Below are 27,948 nucleotides of genomic sequence, written 5' to 3'. Positions count from 1 at the left end.
AGCCCACCATCCCTTGAGGGAGTCGAACCGGCAACCTGGGAGCTCAGTGGCAGCTCAGCTCAAGGTGCTGTGTTCAATCTTAGTTGCAGGGGACGGAGCCCACCATGCCTTGCGGGACTCGGGGAATTGAACTGGCAACCTTGTGGTTGAGAGCCCACTGGCCCATGTGGGAATCGAACCGGCAGCCTTTGTTGTTAGGAACATAGAGCTCTAACGGCCTGAGCCACTGGGCTGGCCCCAACCTTTCCTAAACTTTTGACAAGTTGTTCTCCAAAGTGGTTACAGTAATTCATACTCTGTAATAGTAGTTTTTCAAGAGTTTCTGTTTCTCCCAACTTATGGTTAACACTTTGTATTGTCATATCTAAACATTTTTGCAATTTAGTGTGTTTGAAAAGATATCACATTACTGTTTTAATTTATATTGCTGGAGTGTTTATTTGTGGCTTTTTTTTAGGAATGAATTAAATTACATATTTATAAAGTGCTTGGCACAAGTCATCACTCAATATTTGTTACTTTTCCCTCCCTACTTCCACGAGGATATATTTAATCTATGATACGATTAATTTATTCTTTCTTTCTCCTAGACATTTTTAGTCTTTTTGCAAGCGAATCCGGGAGCTATGTTGTACGGGAAGAAATGGAAAGACTGCTCCATGCGGTGGATGGTAAAGTCCCAGATACACTCAGGAAGTGTTTCTCAGAGGTATACTTAAAGATTTACATTTCATCCCTACCTGTTGATAGAGTATTAACTCTTAATTGTATAATGAGTTTAGCTATGATGAATAGATATTTATGTGTACCATATTCTTGACATTTTTGTATTTAATAGTTGGTTTCAACTATGTGCTATGTTCAAAGGTCCTTGACACACTTATTACTACTATATTTGTGCATCTGAAAGTTCCCAATTCTACTGTAAAGACAACTGCCTATACTTAATATCTAATGAAGCACACTACCGCACTCTCACACCAACATACACACACACATACACATGCACACACACAGGTGATTGTTCCCATTACAGTGCCATTGCTTTTCATCATAGACATATAGATAGGAGGTCTGACAATTAAGTTTGCAAACTCATTCTAGAAAAAGTGCTTCTTCAGGTCATCTTTGAAGTACTCCCCTTGGAAAGCTATGTACCGACGCCAGCGCCTAGTCCACCTTTCAAAGCAATTTTGGAACTCTTTTTCTGGAATGGCCATCAGAGCTGTCATCGTATTACCCTTGATGTCCTGAATGTCATCAAAATGTCTTCTTTCAATATTTCCTTTATCTTCTGGTAAAGAAAGAAGTCATTGGGGGCCAGGTCAGGTGAGTAGGGAGGGTGTTCCAATACAGTAATTTGTTGACTGGCTAAAAACTCCCTCACAGACAGTGCCGTGTGAGCTGGTGCATTGTCGTGATGCAAGAGCCATGAATTGTTGGCGAAAAGTTCAGGTCGTCTAACTTTTTCACACAGCCTTTTCAGCACTTCCAAATAGTAAACTTGGTGAACTATTTGTCTACGTGGTACAAATTCATAATGAATAATCCCTCTGATATCAAAAAAAGGTTAGCAACATCGTTGCAACAGATTCACAAACTTAATTGTCTGACCTCATACATCACTCATTTGCCCTGAGCTGTTCTGGTACCCTCCCTGACCCATCAAGGCCTATCTTATCATTTGTTTTACTTAGTTGATTTTCATTGTGAAACTTTTGGGTTTTAAAAATTTGTCATTTTTAGGCTCATGGGAGATCTTGCTCCCTGGCATATATCATCAGTTTGGCTCAAATAAACTCATCTAAAAATTCTAAAAAAAAAAATTGTCATTTTTCTGTCTTCATTATTAATATATTTTCATTATGTAAAAGTTAAACAATAGAAAATGTGTGTCTTTAACAGAGAAAATCCCTTTTTTTCGTTTTAGAAGTCTGCTAATGTGGAAAAGTCCCTAGAGATGGTAGAGTAAAACCCTTTTAGAAGTTTCTGATCCTTTCCTACAGCACTCACAGCTGTATGATTTTTTATGGGTGGCTCTTTGACTCACTTCCATTTCACAGATATGAATCCTTCACTGCTTTTGGTTTTGTTCAGTCAATTTCTATTCAGTTTAGTTTAGTCACCTTCCTAACAATATAGTCATTGATTGTCAATATTCCATCCATATGCGTGTATCTGGTTCTAATATTTTTTTGCACTGTCTGGCTTTAGCTTTTCACCACTCTGGCTTTGAGTTCCTCTGTACTGGTAGCACCTGGAAATTTCCCTTTCTTGCTTTTGAGCTTGGCTGTGCAGTTTTTGGTAGTGGTTATGGTCTTACATCGCACACAGCATTTCTATGCATTTGGTGCAAAAGAATTGGCCCCTTCCATTTTGGATTCTGACTTGTTGACTGGAAGTTGCCATGGTAGTACGTATTTCAGTTTTCCAAGAGAAACTAGGCTATGGTATTTTTTTCTCCGGTAACAAGCATTGCTGGTCAGAAAAATGGTAATCTAATTTTTTCAGGCCTTGATTAATTGGGTTTTTCACCGAGATGTCAAATGCATTAATACTCATTGCTCATTTGGGGGGAAATGTATATATTTTTTTATTTTAATAAAGCTTGTGCAGACATTCCCGTTCTATAGATAGGGATTAAATATGGTTAGCTACCCGGTTCTTTAAAAATTAGGCCCAAAAGCAGGTATATATATTAGATGATAATTAGTGCTATAGGGAAAAAGAAAGTAGAATAATAAGGGGGATAGGCACTAATAGGAACGAGGTGGCTGAGTGTCAGTATTTTATATAAGATAGTTAGGAAAGGCTCGTCAGATAAAGTGATGTTTGAACAAAGAATTTAAAGGAAGTGAGGTAAAAACCAGTTTTTTGGGGAAGCACTTTCCATGAAGAGAATATAGTAAAGGCCTGAGGTGGGAGTGTGCTTGACATGTCCAAGAGGCCAGTTTATCTAGAATGAAGTGAGAAGGGAGTAGTAGGAAATGAAGTTAGTGACATGGGGTTCCTTTACTGTCACCCTGAGTGAGATGGAAACCATTAGAGGGTTTTGAGCACAGGAGTACAGGAGTTTATTGTGTTTTTATTTAAACATGATTATTTTGGTTTTTATGTGGAAGGTAGGCTGAACAGAGTCCAGTTGAGATATCTGAATAACCCAGGTAAGAGATGATGGTCGTTTAGATCATGATGTAGCAGTGACGTGATGAGAAGTTTTTAGAGTCCACATTTATTTTGAAGGGGGAGTTGACAGGATCTTTTCTTGTATTGATTATGGGCTGTGACAGAAAGAGAAAAGGATGACTAAGGGGTTGGCCTGATTTAGTGAGTAAGTTGCTGTTAACTGAGGTGGCTATAACTGCGGTAGAGGGAGGTTTGGGCTTTCAATATCAAGAGAGGCTTAGGGCGTAATTAAATTTGAGAATCATATTAGACATTCAGGTTGAGTTGTCAGCTATAGTTTTTGACATAATAAGTTGGAGTTCAGGGGGAAGACTTTGTTGGCTTGTGGTGAGGATGAGATCATGTAGGAGTGAATTTCGATAGAAAACAGACTGGAAGGCTGTCCTATATTCCAGTGTTCAGAGATTGGCAAGATGAAGCGGAATCAAAACAGGAGCCTAAGGAATAGCATATGAGGAGAACCAAAAAAGAATGGTGTCCTGGAAGCCAAGTGATAAAAGTATTTCAAGAGGAAGGAGTGTTTAAGTATGTCAAATAAACTGAAAGATCAAGTGAGTTGACTTTTCAACTCCCAAGAAGCATTCCTTAGATTTGGCAACGTGGAGGGTAGGTCATTGGTGTACGTCTTGTGGGGTTCAAAAATCACTTGGAGTCAGGATACTAGGAGTGTGCTCATAATTAAAGGATACTGTTGGTTTTAACACGTATTCCAATGTAAGAGATGTTAACGTGCAAAAGTGAGCTTGTGGTATACTGCTGACATTCTTTCTAGACTAAACGTGGAGTAGAGAAAGAATGTGGTTGTGATCCCCAATCTTTAAACATGTTGGCAATGTCCTCATGTGTCCCTGCAGCAAGTCTGAATGCCCTGTTTTTCCATTCAGAGAAATAAGACTGTCGGTGTTGAGTGTTTGGATTGCACTGTTACATGTTCGGAAACTACTAGGCTAAATAGGATTTAGTAATATCCTATTGTACTCAATGGGATATTACTAAACAATGTAGAAATTATTTTTACCATATCTCTTTTAGGTTATAAATTATTTGTATCCCTTAATATCGCTCTCAGGATTACAGCTGCTAGGCTCCTGAATGTCATCCTTCATTGTATTTCCCTATGAGTTGCTTCTCCCCTTTTCTCATAAAATCATCTGGCCCTCACTCAACCTAAGTCCTCTTGTCTTCCAAAGAGATTGACTTTCGTAACCATGTGGTGTTCTTTCTTGGCCTGGGTACTATTTTTCTCGAGATTTAACCAGACAAACACTTTGGAAAGAAAGCAAAGAAATAGAAATCTACTTGTTTCTTTTTGTATTATTGTTGACTTGTGAATACATGTTTTCATTGATGCCTTCTGGATAAGTACTGCTGGGTAGTTGTTTTTAATTTGCCTATGAAAGTAAAAAGAGCATTTAAATTTCATACATATTTAATTAAAATATGCTAATTCTGGTAGACTGAGGTACTAAAGAAGAAGGTACTAAAGTGAAAAATTGGATTTATTAAATATTGAAAGAAATGCAGTTTACTGATTTCAGGATATACCTCAGTAAATAAAATATAGGTTATTAGTAACAGTGCACTGCTTTCATGAATTGATGAAATAATTTGCAATTATCATAGATTTTATGCAAATGGAAGTACTAAAGTACAATTATTTTTGAAAACAATTATTTTTGAAAGTTAGATTTCCAAGTATTTAGGTAATTCTTCCATTGTAGGTAAATGTCAACTAATTGCAAATTTCAAGTTGTGCATGTTCCAAGTAAGATACCTTATATTTTTTTAAGTTTCAGGTGAAGATACCTTAAAATTTGACTAAACCTGTGTTTTCTTGTTTTAACTTTAGGGTGAAAAGGTAAACTATGAAAAGTTTAGGAATTGGCTTCTTCTAAACAAAGACGCTTTTACCTTCTCTCGTTGGCTATTGTCTGGGGGTGTATATGTGACCCTCACTGATGATAGTGATACTCCCACCTTCTACCAAACTCTGGCCGGAGTCACACATTGTAAGTAATGGCATTTCATTGTCTTATGTTCACTTTTTAATACAATTGCCTGGTAATATGAGAATATGCCTGTAAAGGAGAAGTTTATTGTTAATAGTTTTTTCTTCTAAAGTGTTAATTAAATAAGATGCAGGAGCATTGAGTGCTTAGCTGAAAAGGAAAACTCTGTTTTTTGTCTACTCTACTGAATACTTGCATACTCCAAATGTGTGGGGTTTTTTTCCCCACATCAAGCAATTCTCCAACACTCTGCAGACACCACTGGTTGTCCTACAATTCAATTCAGTTTTGACACTACCTACCTAGGGTTAGCATAGACCCCACAGGTTTAGGGCTCAGTCCCACAAGACTGCCATTGTGCCCCCCATTTCAGATGCCAATCACAAGTCCACACTGTCACCTGTGCTTCTGACCAACCAGCTATAAATTAGAGGTTCCGATCACCCTTTCCTTGGGTTTAATAATTTGCTAGAACAGCTCACAGAATTCAGGAAAATAGTTACGTTTACTGATTTACCATATAATACAGGATACGTTAAAGGATACAGTTGAAGAGATATATAGGGCAAGACCTGGAAGGGTCCCAAGCATAGGAGCTTCTGTCCCTGTGGACCTGGGATGCAGCAATCCTTCTGGCATGTGGATATGTTAACCAATCTGGAAGCTCTCTGAACCCCATACTTTGGGTATTTTTATGGAGGTTTCATCACATAGGCATGATGGATTATTAACTCATTTTCCAGCTCCTTTCCCAACTCCAGAGACTGGGGAGTGGGGCTGAAAGTTACAACTTTCTAATTATAGTTTGGTCTTTCTGGTGATCAGCCCCTACCCAGGAGCCCACAAAAGTCACCTCTGGCATTCGAACAAAAGACCCCTATTACCAAAAAGGAAATTCCAAGGGATTTAAGAGCTTTGAGTCAGAAACTCCTATCACTCAGGAGATTTAACTAGAGTTTGGTTAAAGACCAAGTATTGTCAGGAACCAGGGGCAGAGGCCAATATATTATTTCAGAGTCGCCTTCTACTAATTGTCCTTAACCAAGCTGTATTAGTTTCCTAGGGCTACTGTAACAAAGGACCACAATTCATAAAGTGAAACAACAGAAATGTTTTCTCTCACAATTCTGGAAGCTGAAATCAAGGTGTAAACAGAGAGCCATGTTGCTTCTGAAGGACCCAGGGAAGAGTCCCTTCCTTGCCTCTTCCAGCTTCTGGTGACTTCAGGCTTTGCTTGGCTTGTGGCTGTATCACTCCAATCTCTGCCTCCATCTTCACATGGCCTTCTCTGTGTGTGTCTGTCTGTATCCTCTCCTTTTCTTAAGTTAAGATCACACGTCATTGGATTTAGGACCCAACCTAAGTCCAGGATGATTTTCCCTCAAGATTCTTAATCCATTACATCCCCCTAGACCCTGTTATTTCCAAATAAGGTCGTATGCTGAGGTCCCAGATGATCATGAATTTTTGAGGGACACTTTTCAGTTCACCAAAAAGGCCCAAGTGTTAACTCCTGTTCTTCTTTCCTGTGGTTATAGAAAAGTTACCTTCATTGGGCTTTTGCTCATGTTACTTCTTAACACTGGAATGCCTTTCACTTTCCTTCTCCCTATAAATCCTGGTCATCTCTGAAGACTTAAATCACATGCCCCTGTGTTTTCATGAAACCTTTTCTTGTCTTCCTAAGAGAAATCATCTCTCCTTTTTCTGAACTCTCTTAACACCTTTGTTGTACCCTTCATGAATGATCTTATCACTTTCATGCTTGTATTATAATTATTTATAGCATTCTGTTTATTTGTACATGTCATCTCTCTTAAATCATAGAGAGCCTGTATTACTCTTTCCTTCTCCCTCTGTGCCAAGCCTTAAATGAGTATCTGGTGACTGAATTGAGGACCTTGGGTGTCAAGTGCTGTTTGTATCTATTGCTTTATGTAACTTATAATTCAGAAACTAATTAAACACCAGCTACTTTCCCACCCATTTCATCCTATTATTGCCAGAAGTTCAGACTGATAAATTCCTGCATGAATAGGCAATGAACTTGATTCTATCTGTTTTCAGTGGACAAAAGCGTCTTTAAAAAAATTGTTTTGCATCAGAAATTAGGGAATCTTGTTGTACTCACTATAAGCTCCATATAACATACAATAGTTTTTAAATTGTCAGTCTTATGGATATTCTGCTGAACTTTTGTTTTTAATTGTGGTTGTATGGTGAATTACTGTTCTGTTAATATTAGCTGAGTGTGACTACTTTCCCTTAATGACTTACGTTAAAGAAAAATTACTCTGACACTTGTTAAAATGGTGAGGAAGACTTGTGCAGTAGCATATTGCAATAGGGAAGAGAGATTGGTCTTAACTCCAAATGTAACAAGCACAATTGGGGATTTATAGCGAAGGAGTAGGGTAAAGGGAGTCAGTGGAGGGAAAATTACAAAGAGGAGACATCAAATGTAAGGGGATTCTTGCGAAAGGCAGGCCAAGGACTTATTTATCAAAGATGGGGTATGAGGAACTTGATCAGATATCAAGGTTAGGGAGATGACTTAGCAGGATTCTTTGCTAAGTGTGGGCTGAGCGGGCCAATGACAGGATGGGGCCCAACTTTGAAGCCTAATTGAAAGGAAGCTTCAGAGGAGCAGGACTAAAATTTGTTCAAGGAGAAGAGAGCCTTTGTCAGTTTCTTAAAGTTAAATTAATTCTGACGTACTTTGCAAATGCAAATGCTATTATTACTTGTTTTTGAAAGCACTATATTATTAAAGATTACAGGCTTATTTAACCTTAATCAGTCAAAATGATTTTCAAGATGTTATGCCATTACCTGGCTCCCATTTTTATTTGAAAATGGTCTTTTTTATTTAGTTTTTATCAGTTGGGAACATTTTTGGCTTTTCAATAGTATCTAAAAGTTACAATGCCTTTACCTTGTTTAAAAATACAGAGGGTGCCAAAAAAATGTATACACATTTTAAGAAAGGAAAACTGTGTTAAAATTCTAGTACTAAATATATACCAATAACAATAGATGGATACACATCACATTTGACTTCTGCAATTACAGGAGGTGCTCAAAGTGGTTATCATCAGCGTCCAGACACTCCTGTTCACTGCTTGAGCAATGCTGACCAAAGTGTCCATCTGTATACATTTGTAGGCACCCCTGGGATTTATCTTGAATTATTTAAAATAAGTACTAATGTGGATACATTGTGTGACCTGCAATAATGAGCTAATTTCTAAACTGAGTGGTTTCTTGTTAGGATCACTGTACTACCACTATGTCTGCAGCATGTTAGCACTGTTGACCTTTCCGTTTTCTTAAAATTCTCTTCTCCTGTTGCTTTTGACACACTGTACTTCCCTCGTTTTTTATTATTCTGAGTTTTCTTTATGACTCTCCTTCTGTCTACTTTTGAAATGTGAGTTGTTTCTCATGGATTGCCCTTTTGCTCTATTTTGTCTTTGGCTGACAAGCATCCTTTGCTTCCTTACAGCCACGCCCATTGCTTCACCTATCCTTCATACCTTTGCAGGTGATACCTAGATGAAGTTTTCTGGTCTTGAGGTAGCTCTCAAAGTGTATATTCATTTAAATTAATGCCTCCTGGGTATACGTATTTTAACATCTGAATCTCATATATAAAACCAAATTCATGTTTCCTTGCTTCAAGCCATCTAAAGGTTAAAAAAAAAAAAAGCAAACATGTTCTTCCTGTCTTTTCTGTCTTGATTAATAATATTTGCAATTCCAGTTATCCACTTTGAGATTACCTTTGACTTTTCCTTACCAGGCTTCGTATTAGATCCTGTCAATCTTAACTCAGCCCTATTTCTTGCGTCTTTCTTTTTTTCTTGCTGCCATCATTATAATAGCTTTCCTTATTTATCTGAGTACACGTTAATGATAGGAAAGAATTAAGGACACTGGTTGTTTTTTTCAGTTTGCATGTTTTAAAAAACCATTCTTCATTTCTCTGCTCAGAAACCTTTGAGGGTTCATTTTCCATAGAACAAAGCTTAAACTCCTGAGCATGGTGTCTCTAAAGTCTCTTAGTTTCCTAGTCTTAAGTTTTCATACCCATTTCTCCTCACATACGTTCTCTGCTTCAACTACAGAGCACTGGTCAATATTTCAGTACTATACCATGAACTTTTACCACTATCCTATAAACCATCGCTCCTAATCGTCCTTCATTTTTCAGCTCGTAACAATTAAAATACTAATTTGTCATTAAAGCCGAACTCAGATTCCCCCACTTTTGTCATGCCTTCTCCATTTTTATTGTTTGAATTACTTTTCTATTTACATTTCTGCACACTTTACATTTCAATTAAATCAATTAAGAAGTGTTTTGCCTTACTTTAGAGTCTGTTGGAAATGGCTGTTCTCCCCAGAAGTTACATGTCCCTTGAGTACAAGGCTTATGTCCTAGTCATCTTTGAGTTTTTCTTAGTACAACGGACTAAGTCCATGCATGTTATTAGACTGAAGTGTATTGAAATTTTTTCAGCCACTAAAAGTCTACATTCTAAATACTGATTTAAACTTTTGATTTCCCCAGGAGTGAGCAAGAGGTGTATGTTGTTTCAGGACTGTAGGACTAAACCCATACGAAGGACTATGATAAATTATCATGTTTGAATAGGGTGTAACAATGTCATAGTATGTGAAGGTTTAAATAAAGACATATCATATTTTAGGGGGAAATGAATTATAATATTTATCAATTTAAGGAACTGCTGACGGTTGCAAAGTTAGTTCTAAGATTTTCCTTCTAAAACTTTTTGTGAGATCAGTGATGTGAAATATAGAAAATTGATTAGCATTAAGTTAAGGTACATGGAGGGTCAGTTTACTTTAAACACGAGAATTATCTATCTGAACTAATTATTTTATCTACTCCTAAAATGTGCCTATTGATTTTTCTGGTGGCCAAAGAAATAAGTCAGTAGAGTATGGTAAAAGCCTGAAATAATAATATGCTTTTAATCTTCTCAGTTATTTATAATTTTAAATTTAACTTTTAAATTTAATAATTTAAAATTTAAATTCCTGGCGTCTTAGTTGAATTTTGTCGTATCCTTGTTTCTTCTAAGGGAAATATCCCCAAATAAAAAATTAATCAATGATAAGGCCACTATGGTATATTGATAGTTACTAACCTTTATTGAGCATTTGAATTATTTGGAGAGGGTATTAAAAGTGCAGGTTACCGGTTCTGTCTTCAAAGATTTTTTTTATTCAGAGGGCCTTAGGACTCTGTACTTTAATAGACATCTAGGGTAATTCTGATGTAGATGGACCATGAGCTACAGTTTGAGAAATATTGATATGATGTTTGGAAGTTCTTAAGACTCTGAGTCAGACACTCTGGCTCTGCCACTTATTATTCATGTCGCTGTGGGAAATTTATTTAATCTCTAAATTTGTTTTCCTCCTCTGGAAAACAAGGCTAATAACAAAACTTACCTCATAGGTGTGTTGTAAGAAGTATAGGGGAGGAGATTGTTTTTCCTTTACTCATCTTAGGTTCATGGACTGGGGGCCCGTTAAATTAGACTGATAAAAGACAGGCAAGAGTAAAACATAAGTTTTAATACATTGTGCATGGGAGCATTCAGTGATGAGTAATTCAAACAGATGGTTAGAACTTGAGCTTATGTAGCATCTTAGCAAAGAACAATAATTTTGTAGAGATGTGACAAGACAAAGGAAAAGGGCTTTGAACTTTTTGAGGTGCCAAATTGTTGGAAGGCAAATATATGGAGAAACTAATGGTAGATAGGGCTGGTAATAAGGTTTGGTATGTAGATTCACTCCTCTGGTGCCATCTCCAGGTTGCAAAGGATCTAGAGTTGCCTCTTGTGATTCATTAACATCTGTCCTTCTGGTAGAGGGACAGGGAAGACACCTTTACAAATTAGGCCAATAGGAGGAGGGCAGAGTGCTTTTCTTGCATCTGCTTCTTCTCAGTTGCCTTCAACTCACACTAATCCTTAAGCCAAAGTGGCATATTTGGGGTTGCGTATTGTGCTACCCTTCAGGAGTACATGAGCTAATACTTTTTAAAAGGACTCAGCCCTGTGTCTGGTATAGAAGGGGTGCTTTACGTGAATATGCGTCCTCTTGTATTAGGGAACACTTGGCTTGTGAATTCAGTGAGCTTCACCCACTTAGTCTCCAGAGAGTAACTGTTTTGGGAGCAAGCAGTTTTCAACAGAGGGCTGCAGATCGGTTCATACAAAAACGAACTCGTCCACGTGGGAAGAAATTGTTTTTCTTACAGTTTGTTTTCTTTTATTTTATAACTTATAAAAATGAAGAACCAAAATAAGCGAGTGCAACAGACAACTCAATTGCTACTGGCTTCAGCAAGTAGCTACTTTCTTAGCGGGTCTTACTAGGAGAGGAGAGCATTATTACAAAATCAGAATTAATTACTGCTGAATTTCTTATAGAAATTCTGACATGGGCAGGTTTACATTCTGATGACTGATTTATCATTTATAAATTCTCAGCTTCTAGCTGAGCAATTCACTATTAGTGTCTTTGCAGGCCCTTTCACTCAGAGCATATTTGTTACATTATACATTTCAAGTAATGTGTCATGAGTGTGGAAACTTGTGATAAAAATAGAGAATGTTATTAACAGAAAATATTTATTTTAAAGGATCAATGACTATTTAAATTTGTGTAATGATCCAGGGTATCTAGGAAACATAAAGGAATTACAATTTTTCACTTGTAAGTAACATTTATGTTAGAATACAAGTGCCTTTAATTACTTTTTCACAAACAATTATAAAGTAAAATTTGAATTCACAGTAGGTTGAGCACACTACTATATTCAAATTTTATTCGCTGATGTAAATCACAAATGAAACTAGGGAACTGTTTGTATTCAATACAGAGTTAGAATAATTAACTGATTTGTTCTACACAAGGTTTTAGATTTTTGTCATGGCAAGCACATTTTTCAGAGCTGCAAATTTCAAACTACTTTTACCTTTTATTTACATTTAAGAAATTGAATTAGAACTTTAACCCAAAGTTCAAGTTTTTATGCTTGAGTAGATCTTAATCATGTTTTTATCAAGTCTATTATATTTTTCTGTCATAATTTGCTGTTTAAATACCTAAGATTAGATTTCCTACAAAATTTTTTTGGGTTAAGTATAGGCAATGACAAGTTAACTTTTAAAGCCATTTGTACTGGACAGACAATGTTTGCAATGATGCTATACATCTTGATGATGATGTTCAGAGTCAGAGAACATGTATAAACATGTTCTGTGTAATTAAATGTTTGAAATAGGTTGGTACAGGTGTTATGACATTCTTTTTTTGATATCTGAGAGAACAGTCTACCAAACCCTAGTCATTTGGCTTTTTCTTGTAATATCCTTTCCCCATCCATTTTGTTTGTGGTTATTTAGTACCACATAGTGTTGGAGTTTGGAGACATAGACTATAAACTCAAAATGTAAATCGTTTTACAAATTTTGATAAGTGTATTCATCCCCTATTATTGTACATGCATAGTCCAAGCTAAACACAGTCTGGCAGCTCTCTGCTTCTGTTTGAAGGCTCATTCTTTAGATGCTAACCTTTGAAATGTATACATTCTGACTGAGCTACCTACAAGGTCTAGGTTGAACTGCCTGTAATCTTTAACGCTCTCTCACTCACAAAGTAAAGTTCTTCCTTGTTTTTGTCTCTTAGCTTGTGTCTACAAAAAAAATTCTTCCTTTTCCTTTTCCCCCCAAATTACTTTGCTCTGTGGAAGGTTCTAATTAAATAAAGTGCAAATAGAGCACTTTCTAGAGGCACTATGCTTGGTGGACATTATCTTGTTTAATCCTTATGCTGTCTCTGAGGTTCATTTTATCTCCATTCTGAAAATGAGGAAGCTAAGACTATGAGAAGTTAAAGAAACTTTTCACAAGGTAAATGACTAATAGGTGCCAAAGTTGGGATGTTTGGATCCCAGAGTGCATGCTTATTTTTATTTTAGGACTCGAAGACAGTTTAATGACACACTCATTTTATTCTTTCATCTTTTATGAGTAGCTTGTAAGTGCAGGTAAAAGGAGTTAGTCCAGTGGTAGTTGTGGTTTGGTGAGCCATCTTCTTCAGACACCAGACAACTTTGCAGATTCACTTTTCCAATTTCCTTTTTTGCCCTTGGGGATACGTACAAGTGATTATTTTTATTTCTCTTCAAGAAATAATTTCATTTGATCCAAGCAAGATCGTTGAATGATTGCTCATTTATCAACAGTGAACTAGGTGATAGAACTATGATTTTTAAGAACTGTGTTTTAAGAACGAATTGAGAATTAATTTTCGTTAATGTTGATCATATTTTTATGGAATATAACTATATGATTTAGGAGAAAATATGTGTGCCTATTCTTTTTTGTAAATATGTGTTTAAATATACTGAAAAAGAGTTTTTGGAGTTTCCTTAAAATATATCACAAGAGTGGATAAGCCTGCTTACCTCAGTGATTTTGAAACTGGAGGGCAACGAAATCCAGTGCTCATGCTGCCTGCGCCGCTCAACCAACAGACCCATACAAGAGTTGGGCTATAGAATAAGCATTTATTATCAGAGCACGAGTGGTCTGAGAAGGCAGCAGGTTACGCCTCCAAAGACTGCCTTAACACGCTCAGACTGGCTTCGGGTATATCAGGGAAAACCTTGCGTTCCTCTAAAAGCTATGTGAGGGTTCTGGGGATCTGCATTGGAGCTTTCCCCCTGGCAACCTGATTACTCAGTGGGGTCAGTAACCCAGGAATAATGATGGCAGTAGGCTGGAAAGAATGCTAGACCACTGAGATTGTGATCATTAAGCCTAAGGGTATTAATCATAAGTTTCAGGGTAATTTTCTAAGACAGGGAACTGGGTGGGACAGGGGACATTCTGGGGATGATCTGTCCTTAGCTATAAGTCAAGGAAAGGTTAGGCTGGGGACATTGCAAGGCCTCCATTTCAGCGGGTCCCAACCTGGCCCTGCTTCAATTTCTTTTAGTAATAATAGAATCTGGATTCTGAGGTAATTAATACAGTATTTTTGGCTAATTTTAGGGCCATAGAACTCATTTTGATTATTTTTCTTTTCATATCTAATTCAAATTTATATTGTCCCTATTGTAGCATCGATTATCTCAACTAAAAATATGTTACTATTATATTCCCTTGCCTCATTTTAGTTTGCAATGTTAAAACCTTTAAATAAGAAAAAAGGACTTTAGTTCCATAAGCCACTAGTAAATCTGCACATCCCTCCTTCCTTATCCTCTTACCTGATTATAAATGAGTAAGGCTTGCCACCATTTTAAGTAGATCTCAGAAGGTCATTGCTTTTGAGAAGGTTGCTTCAACAATGTTAAAGTACTGTGTGACGGTTTGAAAACCCTGGGGTATTTTGCCTGGCTTTTTTATTTTATTTGTTGCATTTTTTTTTTTATGGGAATCAATTCTGGCATTAAAGAATTATCTCTGCGGCTGGAGCCTCTGGTAAGGTGGGAGTTGATTAGCATGACCCAAAGTGCAGGCAGGGAGCTATTTAGAGTGTTGGGAAGGTGGTGTGTTGCTGTGGTGACTCAGAAAAAATTACACCTATAGGTGCGTGATAAATTCTTTCCTATTTAGCTAATAAGGTATACGTTTTTGGTATTGGTTTATGAATTGCAAATAAAGCAACTACTGCAATTATTACCTCTTTTTTCTTTTAAGTGAAAATGAGGTTAGTTGCCTTCCATCTACCCAGAAATTCAGTGGCCAATTCATTTAAAATGTTTGGGCAATAATAATATATATAATTTATCAGAGCTTATTTTTGGCAAATATTGATCAATGAAATGCGGTCTATAACCAAAAAATGAACAGGTCACATAGGCTTTTAAAAGGGAGTTCTAAAAGCATGGTTTTAATTGGTGACCACGACCAATCTGATCATTTTTTTTGCTTCTAAATATGTTCTACTTTCACATTTCTACCTCAGCAAAGAAATTGTGTTTTTTAAGGAGATTAATAAACTTAGTCTTCAAAAGTAAAAAATTTGGGAGGCAGTAGGTGTGATTTTTCTGTGTTCTAATTTCGTGTATTATGTAAATACCAGTTAATTGGAAATACTGAGCGTCCATTATATACTTAGTTCCTCCTTCATGTTTCTGTCGCACATGAAATTGCAAAAGTTACGGCCACAGTGCATAGTAAGTGCTTAGTTAACATGGGAAAGATATTAAATTTGTGGGTTGAAGACATGAACAGAAAACTTATTCTGACTGACAACAAAGTGTTGAGCCAGAAGGCATTGAGCCTATATGAAGACTTCAGTGAGGGATCCCCTGAAATGAGTGATATCAAGCCATTTACTACAAGTAAGGGATGGTTACACAGATTAAGGAACAGGTTTGGCATTTTATCTCACTTCATCACAAGAAGGGTGAGTACACTACAATAAGATATTTTGAGAGACCACATTTACATAACTTTTATTACAGTATATTATTATAATTGTTCTATTTTATTAGTTGTTAATCTCTTACTGTGCCAAATTTATAAGTTAAACTTTATCATAAGTATGTATGTGTGTGGGGGGGTAGGGGCATTCGGTACTATCCACAGTTTCAGGGATCCACTGGGGGTCTTGGAACACATCTCCTATGGATGGGGGCGGGAGGACTATTGTATGTTCTTATTTCTATACTTCTAGAAATAAGCACAAATTTCTTTTTCCTTCTTCACAATTTCATGGATAGAATATTTGTTCTTACTGTAGATCTTAGCAACCTCAGCATGGTTTTTTTTCCTTTCCTTATTAAGTCAACAGCTTTCACTTTTTCACTTAACACAAGCACTTCACAGCTTCTCTTTGATATGTGCGAATTGCCAGCATCACTACTCTTGCGCTTTGGGGCCATTAGATAAGGGTTACTTGAACACATGCACTGTGATACGGATACCTGTGCTGCCACAGTTCAGCTGATAGTCCAGTTGGCTACGAAATGACTAACAGGCAGGGAGCATATACAGTGTGGAGCTGCTTCACAAAGGGATGATTCATGTCCGGGTGGGATGGAGCAGGGCAGTGCGACGTTTCATCATGCTACTCAGAATGGCACACAATTTAAATTTACAAGTTGATTATTTCTAGAAATTTTCATTTCATGTTTTCAGACTGGTTGACCTCAGGTAACTGAAACCACAGAAAGCGAAACTGCGGATGGGGGTGGCTACTGTAGTTTCTGTCAAGGCTCCTTCCTGTCTTCCTCTTTTGATTCAGTGTCAGGTTTTTTTATATGCAGATCTACGACGTGAAAGAAAGTTTAGGATGGGAGAAATCGGTTTCTCTTTCTTTTACATCGTAAGTGGAATGAACAGACAGCTTATTATGGAAAAGAGACAGTAATGCTATCTCAGTTTATCAGACTCATGATTACTCTCTCTACTCCTAAAAACTTGTAAAGTAGTCCTTTTAAATAAATTCAGTTTTCTGGGTATTTGAAGTAGATACTTACATTTTAAAAAATGAACGCTACATGCTTATGTAGATTTTAAAAATTAGCTCAATTCCAAAATAATTGGACCTTTGCAAAGGTTGATTCGTCAGGAGGTTACAATGTAGTAATGAATGCAGTATATTTGTTATTTGGTTAAAAAAGAAAAAAAAATATGACAGTGTGTAGTCCTGGGTGAAAGTTTTATCTTTCTTGTATCGTAGTCTTTCTAGATAATTTTGTTGTAAAATTTTAAAAATTAATTTAGCCCTTTGATTATTTAAAACTATGAACTAGGGTTTTGTGTAATCTGAGGAATCATGCAGTGATACAGATGATAGAATGAAAGTATTGGAAATAATCTTCCCAAACAACCTACGTGACATTCAACTAAATACATCTAATACTATGGTTACAGTTATGTGAAAACATGCAATTATTTTTTATTTTTATTTTTCCTTTTTAAAAATAACCTACATTTTTAGTATTTTTCATGCAACAAAATATATATTCCTAGTCTAATAAAAACAAGTAATACAAATTTAAAAACTCAACTTGTATTATCAGTATTTCCATTTTTTCACTTCTTAAAATATTTTACAACACTGTCAGTTGTTATAATTACTTTTAGTAATTAATAAGTAATTAGTTCCCTTTAAATGCCAAAAGTGTAGATAACTTCATTATCACTCTTGGAATCCCTCTTCGTATTTTGTGGATCATTAAGAGATCCATTCTAGGAGAAGCCAAGTCAAGAAATTTCCAGGAGAGCATTCTTCTTTGTAAAATGGGAACTAGTTAGAATCAGTGTTCTTGACCCCAAGTACATATTGTCAAAGATTTTTTGTTTTCATCTGTGGCAGGTGTAGTCAGTCCCATGAACTTTTCTTCTATTTCAGAATAAATTAGAATAGTGTCTTTCTGAAAATAATCTCAGTTTTTCCATGCACTGATGTGTGATAATGTATACAAAATTTTATATTTTCAGTGCATGATTTTTTTTTCATTTTTATATTTTGCTTTCAAAAGAATTTCATTCCTACATCCTTTAAGTAAAACCTCTCTGATAGGATTTAGACATAATGAGTGTCAGGGCAGAGGGGACAGGAAGGAAAAATAGAGAAACATTAGCTTTAAATCTCAGGAGTCCTTTGCTGGTTAAGCAAAAGGAAGATAATTTCTTAAAATGTTATGGAATTTGGTGGAATGTATGTGGAATTTTTTTTTTTTTAATACATGTTTTCATTTATTTACCACTTGATTACATTATTCACCACTTATGACTACTGTACAAGTATCGTACAGATACACATACTGATTTGACCATCTCTTAATTATCTTGCTGATGAGTAAAATAGTTTTCCCCTGCAATTTGTATTAAAACTGCTGTGAAGTAGAGTAACAATAAATGCTTTAAAGGCCCTGGAAATTTAAAGAGGATTATTCTTGTCTTCCCAGGTAACTTGTAAGTTATTGGAGGTCAAGGGTCACTAATGATACCAATCTTTTATCATAGTTAACAATATCCTTGAAAAATAAATATGTATATGAGGTATGATTAAAAAATATGTTGAATGTTTAAATTTAAAAAAATTTATTACAGTAAAAGACACATTGCTATTAATCCCCCTCTTGCTTCGAACACACTTATCCCATCGTTCTTGCCACTTTCTGAAGCAGTTCTGGAAGTTTTCTTTTATGAGTGTCTTTAGTTGCATTGTAGTGGCTGCCTCAATGTCCTGAATCAATTCAAAACGTTTTCCTTTCATGGTCATTTTGACTTTGGGGAAGAGCCAGAATTCTCACAGTGCCAGATGGGGTAAATAAGGTGGATGAGAACACCCCATAATGTTTTTATTTGGCTGGAAGTTGCTGTACCAGAAGTGATGTGTAACACCTAGCCCTTCCGTTGTGATTGCAAAATACGGTGAATGCTGCTGCTGAGGTCATCCAATGGAAAGGCAGGGATCTACAATATGGGATGAGACACAGCAAACTGTAATAACAGTGTGACAAGTTACAACTTATTCCATGCAGCCAGTTGGGTGTGAGCTACGGTTGAAAGAGGATGTTTTTTAAAGTGTGCCGTAAATCATCCTCCGTCACGACAATGCTCGGTGTCACACATCGCTTCTGGTATACGGCAAGTTCTGCCAGGTGTGCACACCAGTTGGAAGTAAACAGAACCATTGGGACTGGTATGCATAGTAAATGCACAGTAAACAGAATCATCAAGGTTTGGGGGGAGGAGAGGGAAGCAAAGAAATGAAAGAAAAAAAGCTTTCAAAAAGCCCCAAGCCCAAACCACTGTCAAATCAAATTATATCAGAGGTTTAAATTTCAAAAATAGAAGATATAGGGTCACCATTACTCTATAAAATTCTTATAGTAATTTCTTAAAATTTCATATTTGTATTCATATGTAGTAGTTCCTTTTGGTACTGTTTTTATTTATTTATTTATTTTTTTATAGTTTTCATTTCTTTCCTTAATTTAGCCATGGTTATCCTTAAATTCCTGAGACATTCATAATGGATGTATTAAAGGCTTGCTTGCTAATTCTATCATCTCCTATTTCTGTGACTTTTTCCATTGACTGTTTTTTATCCTGGTTTTAGATAACTTTTTCCTGTTTGTTTCATTTGGGGGGAGGGGAGGAGATGCTAGACATTGTGCATGTTGTGTGGCTAATTGGATTCTGTTGTTTTCCTTCAAGGCAGACAACAGAGGCTGTTTTAGTTTGCTAGGTAGTTAACTTACTTATGAATCTTAATATTTTCAAGGATTTTAAAACAAGTTTTGTTGGGCAAGTCTGGAGAGTATCATTTACTCTAGAGTTAGTTTTTCCCCTACTGTTAAGTGTGACCCTCTGAGTCTATGAATACTTCTAATGTTCAACAAGGTATTTCTACTCTGGCTAGTTAGAATTTAAGCATCTCCTAGCCCAGTCTCAATGAATCTCACTCTATGCATACACAGCTTAGTATTCTGCCAAAACTCAACAAGACTTCTGTGTAAATTTTTAGAGCTCTTTCTTTGCATAACTGTTTGCTCTGTAAACTCGCCTGAAATTTTCAGCTATTTCAACCTCCCTGAACTACAGTTTCTCTTTTTAATGCAGTGAAATCTCACCGCTTAGGTTCCTCATACCTTGCCAAGGTCTCAAAGCTGACTGCAGGCAGAAAGAGAGAGCAATGGAAGGACTTGCCTTTTTTGCTTTCTAAATCTTATTTAGTAGCTTGAAGGGGAAAAAAAAGACACATATACAATGTAACCATGGTTGGAGCTTATCTGTGATTTTAAAAATATACCTCATGATGAATGAGGAAAGAAAGGTGTTCATGTTTTCACGATGCCCTCATTACCTGTCACATCATATAATCCTACTCTTACTCCTCTATCATTTATTGACTTTGTTACTTATAACATCTTTTATCATGTTCCTTGTCATATTTAATAAGCATTGAATTTGTAAGTAGTTACAGAGTAGTTACCATACTGACAGGATGACTCAGACCTGGATCCTGCTATTAGGATGTTTACATTGTAGCCAGGAGAGACTGCGTATGTAGAATCTTTAAACCCAAGATAGAGATGGAAAATTATAAAAAATAATACCGATCAAAGTGGTGTGGGAAGCCAAAAATAAATGTGTTAGTTGTTTATTCTACAAGTTGGATTGTCTACTTAATGGGAAATTGCAAAAATACATTTTTTTATTTTTAAAGCTTCTTTTATGTTGATTTGAATTTAATTTTCACACCATTTTAGATATACGGTATTTGTGTTTCAGAATTTTGTTTTAGGCAATGTTTATTTTTATCACTTGAATTGGTAAATTAAAATATATCCTTGGAATTATATTACTGTTTTTCCCCGAAAATAAGACCTCGCCGGACAATCAGCTCTAATGCATTTTTTGGAGCAAAAATTAATATAAGACCCGGTATTATATTATATTATATTATATTATATTATATTATATTATATTATATTATACTTGGTCTTATATTAATTAACACTAATGTAAGACCAGGTATAATATAAGACTGGGTCTTTTGCTCCAAAAGATGCATTAGAGCTGATTGTCTGGCTTATTTTTGGGGAAACACGGTAGTCAGATGAACTAACTGCCCAGAAGAGAAAGAAGGTTGAGTTTTTCTAATTTTGTTTAATTTGACTCCCAGTGGAGGAATCAGACATCATTGATCTGGAGAAACGCTATTGGTTGCTGAAGGCTCAATCCCGGACTGGAAGATTTGATTTAGAGACATTTGGTCCATTGGTTTCACCACCTATTCGTCCATCTCTAAGTGAAGGTAGGAATCATTCTGTTATCTACAAATGTTCTTTGTGGTAAACACACTTGAGCCCATCTCTTATTTCTAACCAACACATCTTAACTCTAAAAGCCCATGATGTCACAGATTTGCAAGTTTCTTGAAAATAGCATAGTTCAATGGGAAAAAAACTAAAATGGGAATTAAGATTGTAGTTTTGAGCTTCATGTTTTACCTATATAATCTTGCACAAATTAGTTTAGCTCTCTGCACTGAATATCCTCATATATAAAATAAGTTAGACCAAGTCAGTGGTTATGAAACTGGATTCCAATGAGCAGCAGCTGATGTAGGGATCAGGGTGGTAGCCAGTGAACAGACAGCTCCAGGTTTTTTACACATAACCCTTCCTCTCCCTCAGATCGAGTGCCTCCACTTTTTTTCTTTTACGTAAGACAGTGGTATTATTCCCCCCCATCTCCAAAAAAGGTTGAGAAACACTGGACTGAACCATCTCTGAGGACCCTGCTAGCTCTAAATTTTGCTATGACTTTTTTAAAAATTAGAAATACAAATAGTAATTGTAGGTAATATCACAAAAGTATATTTGGAATCTGAATGCTTGGGTTCTGCTAATTGTTCTGACCTTTTTTAACTTTTCTTACTTTCTGCAAATCTCTTAACCCCTTTCTAAGTTTTCTACTTTTTAAACTGAGGGCACGGAATTAGGTTCTTGGTATAATCTGTATTCTTCAGATTCCTAGTGTACTTGAGAAGTACTTGTTAGGAGAGCCAGAGCAGATAGGGCTCTGGGCTTCCACTTATTATTTACCTTTTTGGAATTGGAAATAGTTAAATCATTTCATTTGAAAACAAAATTATTTTATATCTACTTTTTAACAAAATGTTTGAAAACCACATGATTGGATTATAAAAATCCCCTTTCATTTCTGAAATTTAAAATATTATAAAAAATATAGTACAAAGAAAACTACAGTACAGAATTTCTTTCTCTTATAATATAGTGTATTATTTTTCTTTGCTTCATGAAAGTACTTTATAAGAGCTTATTAATAACACCATGGTATATCTTTGCATATACAGTTAAACTTTTCTTCTTGTTTTTCCTTTTGTCTTCTCAATCTTTCTAAATAATTACAATTTCTGATTTTGGGGGAGGTTCTTAATTGATTTTTTTTTTTTTGGCATACTATAGTTATTTTGGTTTTTAAAATTTATATAGACAGGCAAACATAACCAAACATTAAGTGATAGTAATGTATTTTCTGCTAGAATCTTAAGTTTTGGTTACAATTATTCTAGAAGAAAAAGAATACTTCCTGAGACAGTGGGAACTAGTGATAAACATTTTTTGTGTTTTTTTGTTTTTTTTTTTATTTGGTCAGTTTATGGATTAGAGTCATGCCTCATTTCATAAGCATGTCAGTTTAACATTAGGAAGTTTGTTGGCTGTGGTTTATGGTGTCTCTTCCTATTTTACAGGTTTGTTTAATGCTTTTGATGAAAATCGTGACAATCACATAGACTTTAAGGAGATATCCTGTGGGTTGTCAGCCTGTTGCAGGGGACCCCTGGCTGAAAGACAAAAATGTAAGTGTGTTAAACACTGTCACAAAATTTGCAAAATATACGGAGAAAAAGTTAGCATTCATCCGTGTAAAATCATCTGTGAATTAAGGTTTGAATTTTCATCACTTTCTCAGGTCGGCATATAGTCTTCATGTTGAGGTTTTACAGAAGTCAGTCTAAGTAAGGATTCAATCATCTATAGTTTTTCACTGTGAAGTAGTTTGGCATCTTTGTTATTAATAATGGGGTTGGTTTTCCTGATGAATTTGTAGTTCGTGATAAATGAACTACATCAGCCATGATGCAGTTGAAAATGTTAAGCATTTAGAAAATACTTTCTGGTAGTCTATAAATTCAGTGCCTTGCATAATTTGAAGTACAACTCATTTTCTGTAACTTGCATACATTAATATTTTATTAGCAAAATGAAATTGATGATGAAAACAATTTCATTTAAATACTAAAGTGGTCTTTTAAATCTAGCTAAAATGTTATTATAGCATAATTTGTAAGCATAAGTATATTACATTATTAAATCTTAACTGTATTGAGAAAATGTAGCCATTTGTATTTAATTGGTACATAATTCTGATGTATTTATAGTAGGGTCATTATCTCTGTGTTTTTCTGAAATATAGCTCATAAATGTTGCCTGTTTGGGGTGTGCTATTTGATATTTTGACCTTTGGTAGTAATACTATTTGTACTATAATGCACTCAATTGATTAATAGCATAATTATTATGGGGTGTATATATAAAAAAGATAATTATTTAATCTTAAAAATTCAGATTTCTTTTTTCTTCCATGATGGTATACCTGGATTTATGATAGATTATTTGTCCCCATTAAAGGTCTAATAAGGAGGCTGAAATTTTTGCTTTGAGGTTAATTATTACCTTAAAAAATCTTTTTTAATTCTTTTTTGTTGATGGACTAATGGAAGTTAACAAACTAGAGTGATTCATTTGGAGTTAAATAGCAAAGTGCTGATATTTCTGATTCTTAGCATGTTGTATGTAAACTTCTTTGAAGAGTTGAAATTGTTCTTTGACAAAAAATGGAGTGTGCATTAGTTTCATTGGAAAGGCAGACTGTCTTAGTACCAGCTTGTTACTGTTCCTTACTGTAGATGAAATATTTTCAGTATTAGTGGAATCAACTTTGCAATGATCACTTTTAAAGATTAGAAATTAATTTAGGGGCTTGAATTACTCCTCAAAACCTGTGAGGTAGTATTTATTGTATAGTACTTGACCCCCACCCCCCCTTTTTTTTTCAGTTTGCAAGGAATTTAACTCTAGATTTGGGTGAAAGATAGGGCTCCTCAACGTGGGTAATAATTTTGAGAGGGAGATTTATGAAGTGTGTGCAGTTAGTCCTACAAGTTCAAAGGACTTGAATGACATATACATATATATGCTCCAGATGAGAACTTAATCCAGAATATACTTACTTGAGCAACTGAATAATTTTGCTAGGGAAGCTGCTAGTAAAATGTATTGTGCATCAGCATATAGAAGAGATTCTAAAGAGTTTCTTTTTTTTTTAGTTTGCTTCAAGGTGTTTGATGTTGACCGTGATGGAGTTCTCTCTAGGGTTGAACTGAGAGCCATGGTGGTTGCACTTTTAGAGGTGTGGAAGGACAACCGCACCAATGATATCCCAGTAAGTCCTGATTTTATGTTTTGTTTGTTGCATGTAAACTTCCAACAGCAAAATGGAGTGGAGAATTTTACACTTGATCTTAGCCGAAAGACTGAGAAGCGATGGAGTAGAGAATTTTTAAAAAGAGAGAGAGTGGAAAGGATTTATTACTTCTAGTTGCTATATTATGCCACTCAAAATATTCATAAACAAAGGTGCAAAGCTGGATAGAGAATTTGCCTTAGAAAACTTAATAAGCTGAACTTACTGTGTAAAGTAAGAATGAAACTACAGGAAAATTCTCTTAAGTTTTTAAAGCAAATATAAGAATCTATTTATGGTAATTAAAAAATACTTGGCCAAAAAAAAATGTATATATATAGTATACTTTGGCCACTGAGTGATAAAAGTGATATATATTCTTTTCTAATTATGCCTTTGGATTTCTGTTTTTAAAGGAATTACATACAGATCTATCTGACATTGTAGAAGGCATATTGAATACACATGACACCACAAAGGTGAGTCTAGCTCGGACTAATTTATCCTTTTCTAAAAATACCATGTACTCTGATTCAGAATATTATGTAGCTTTTATACATATTCAAATCTGTTCTGCATCATCCCCACCAAGTACTTATTTGGATCTGTGGTTACAATACCTCCAAATTGTCTCCAAAAGTAGCACATTCCATCTTTAAACAACTGTATTAAGTGTTTTGTATGTAAGCTAGACATATACAAATATTTGTTATAAGCTAGGCATTTTATAAAAATCAAGTAGACTCACCCCTTGTCATCTATAGTTTATAATCTTTATTTCTCCCATTTTAGTAAGTTATAGTAAGGCTAACCTTATATTGAGCAAATGAAGCCACACAAAAAAGAATACCTACTGTATGATTCCATTTATGTGAAGTTCAGGAATAGAGGCAAAACTAATAAATAGTGATAGAATAATGGTTTCAGGGATGGGTGGATTACCTGGGAAGGACCATAAGGATATCTGGAATGACAGAAATGATTTTTTATCTTAATGTGGGTGTTGCTGCATATACAGATGGTGCCAAAAAAAGTATACACATTTTTAAAAAGGAAAAAAATTGTATTAAAATTGTAATAGTCAATATATACCAATAAGAAAAGATGAATACAAGTCGTGTGTATACATTTTTTTGGCACCCCCCCCCCCCGGTATGTCTAAAAAAAAATTTTAAATAGCAAGGCCCTCTCCTGAGTTCTTTTTTTTTTCCCCATTGAGGCATTTTGTTTGTACGTTGTATCACATCCCTAGAAAAAGAATCCCAGGATTTTCCCTCCTGTGTGTTTTTGTGTTTCTTCTTCATGGTCCATGATTCTTCATGGTCCATGATGCTTGCTGAGGTTGTCAGTACTTTGAAACCAAACTGATAAGACAGGAGCAGGTTTTTCTGCCATTTTTCTAGGTCTTTGAGTTGCACATCAAATCTGGGGCTAATCACTCTACATTTGTTTAACCTGCCAGTGAGATTCACAACAATTTCCCTAGCTCCATGATCATCAGTGATTTCAAATTCGCTAGTGTAACCATGCTTCGGCATCACAGTTAGAAACTGGACAATGATTTTGGAGCACAGCCTAAGAAGAACCCGGTTTGCCTCTCTTTTTGGCACTGTTGGTGCTCTTGAGAGCATCAGCCAGGATATTCCTGCGCGCCATTATGGCAGCACAGAAAGATGGCTGAAAGAGCTCTCCTGAGTTCTTTCAGAGTGGCCAGAATAAGCATGGAATAGCAGGAATAAGCATGTACTCTACAAAGAATAAATCCTTGAATTTTTTAGTTTGACAACATTTATTAGTAAGAATATTATAGTAGGTTTACTCCTGTAGCTTGCATTACTGTGATGTCTATGTGTCCCTGTGAAATGGAAAATAATCCACATATTGTGAGGCATATTTGAGTTAATTTGAGACTTTCCATTCAAACATTGACATATACCAAGTAGCTGATTGGTAGGATATAGACCACAGTGGTGTTATAGAGGTTTAGAAACAAGTAACATCAGTTTGTTTTTTCTTTCTTCAATCACAATTCCAGAAGGAATAATCATAGTCTTATTAACTTTTGCTGAATAGAAGTGAAGTTTTACAGGACTTGAGCTTTGTTTGGCATTTCAGGCATTTTTCTGCTTTCATTCACCTCTCTGTGCCAAAAACTAAGGTGTCTACTTCTATTTGGTATATATACGAACAGAAACCTGGAAAAGTTTCTGTTAGAAAAATGCCTAATGTATTAGGTTGGTGCAAAAGTAATTGTGGTTTAAAAGGTTAAAAGTAATTACAAAAACTACAATTACTTTTGCACCAACCTAATAGAGATACAATTTCTAATATCCTTTTTCTGAGTGTTTAATAAATATGTAGGTATTAATCAAAATGCTTTAAAATCTTATTTTATTATATATGGTTATTATAGTGAAAAGAGAATATCAATATCATTCAGTAATAAAAGCTAAAAACATATGGGATTTATAGATGATGTAATACAGAATTGTACACCTGAAATCTATGTAATTTTACTAACAATTGTCACCCCAATAAATTTAATAAAATAAAATTAAAAAAAAAAAAAAGCTAAAAACATTATTATTCATCTAGGATTATTAGGTAATTGTCGAATACATGAAGTAAGAAATATTTGGTTGTATTTTTGCCGACAAGCAGGTATATACTGCCTTCTATACATATATATAATTTTTGGACACTTTGGCAACCGAAAATGTTGCTTGACTCAACTTATAAAAACATAATGTTAAATTGTATTTTGGAGAAATGTAATGTAGGTATTCATATTTGATATATATTAAGTTCCTTTAAACCTTAAGAAGTCTGATTATAGTGGAAGATATTTCTAAGATGATCTTAGAAAATTGTTAGGATGAAAGGGTATAATCTTGAGGTCTGCTTTTGCTTTCAAAATTAGTAAATACGCCACTTTCCCTACCCAGAGTCTTTTGTGGTTTTCCATGGGTAACCCTTGAAGCAGAAAATATTGTGAGTTACTTCCCACTTCTTATTGGAGGAAGAATATTGTTGATGATAAATTGTCCTCATTATCATTGACTGCTTCAACAGAGTTTTGTTACTTTTAAACTTATCCTAGCTGGCCTACTTGTCAAATGAACATATAACATTTACTTTAAATTATTGGTTTACTTTCAGAAAAATGACCAATATAAGTTTAATAAATCAGATTTTATTCAAATGCTATAAAAATAAGAACATTCTTAACATAAAAATATTCTTTTTGAATATTGTTTCTATTTCAGTTGGGCCATCTTACTCTAGAAGACTATCAGATCTGGAGTGTGAAAAATGTTCTTGCCAATGAATTTTTGAATCTCCTGTTCCAGGTATGTTTAAGGTAAATGACAGGTACACAGGGTAGTAGTACCAGTAATTCTATGTCTTTTCCATTATGTAATAGCTGTTGCAACTGGACTGCAAAACCACATTTGGTAAGTAGAACTACATTATCCTGTGCACTACCTGAAAGATGGTAAGATAGAGCACGAGTGCCTACTGAAGCTTCTCAGAATCGTGATGTGGGAGATAGGAAAGCAGAATATAGGTGATTGTGTTTATTGATCTTATCAAAACTCATGATAAAGCAGCATGTAGACTTTTAGAGAATAATTTAAATCGCAAAAGCCATCATAATTTGCTATTTTCCTTCA

At 35.3% G+C, this 27,948-nt stretch overlaps 1 protein-coding gene and 1 pseudogene across 2 annotated transcripts in view; one reads left to right on the top strand and one right to left on the bottom strand.

Moving 5' to 3' along the window:
• USP32 (ubiquitin specific peptidase 32) overlaps positions 1-27,948 on the top strand; it is a 168,439-nt gene that overhangs the window by 86,092 nt on the left and 54,399 nt on the right. For both annotated transcript variants that reach the window (XM_019732553.2, XM_019732552.2), the window contains exons 4-10: positions 591-709; positions 5,036-5,195; positions 20,904-21,035; positions 22,500-22,607; positions 24,138-24,253; positions 24,691-24,753; positions 27,541-27,624. In XM_019732553.2, coding sequence (XP_019588112.2) covers positions 591-709; positions 5,036-5,195; positions 20,904-21,035; positions 22,500-22,607; positions 24,138-24,253; positions 24,691-24,753; positions 27,541-27,624 — 782 coding nt within the window. The remainder of the gene's footprint in view (positions 1-590; positions 710-5,035; positions 5,196-20,903; positions 21,036-22,499; positions 22,608-24,137; positions 24,254-24,690; positions 24,754-27,540; positions 27,625-27,948) is intronic.
• LOC109447856 (small ribosomal subunit protein uS8) lies at positions 25,523-25,933 on the bottom strand (annotated as a pseudogene).

Source organism: Rhinolophus sinicus, linkage group LG15 (assembly GCF_036562045.2).
Source record: "Rhinolophus sinicus isolate RSC01 linkage group LG15, ASM3656204v1, whole genome shotgun sequence".
NCBI lineage: Eukaryota > Metazoa > Chordata > Mammalia > Chiroptera > Rhinolophidae > Rhinolophus > Rhinolophus sinicus.
Note: the sequence above shows the minus strand (reverse complement) of the source record. Positions and strands in the feature narration are given on the sequence as shown.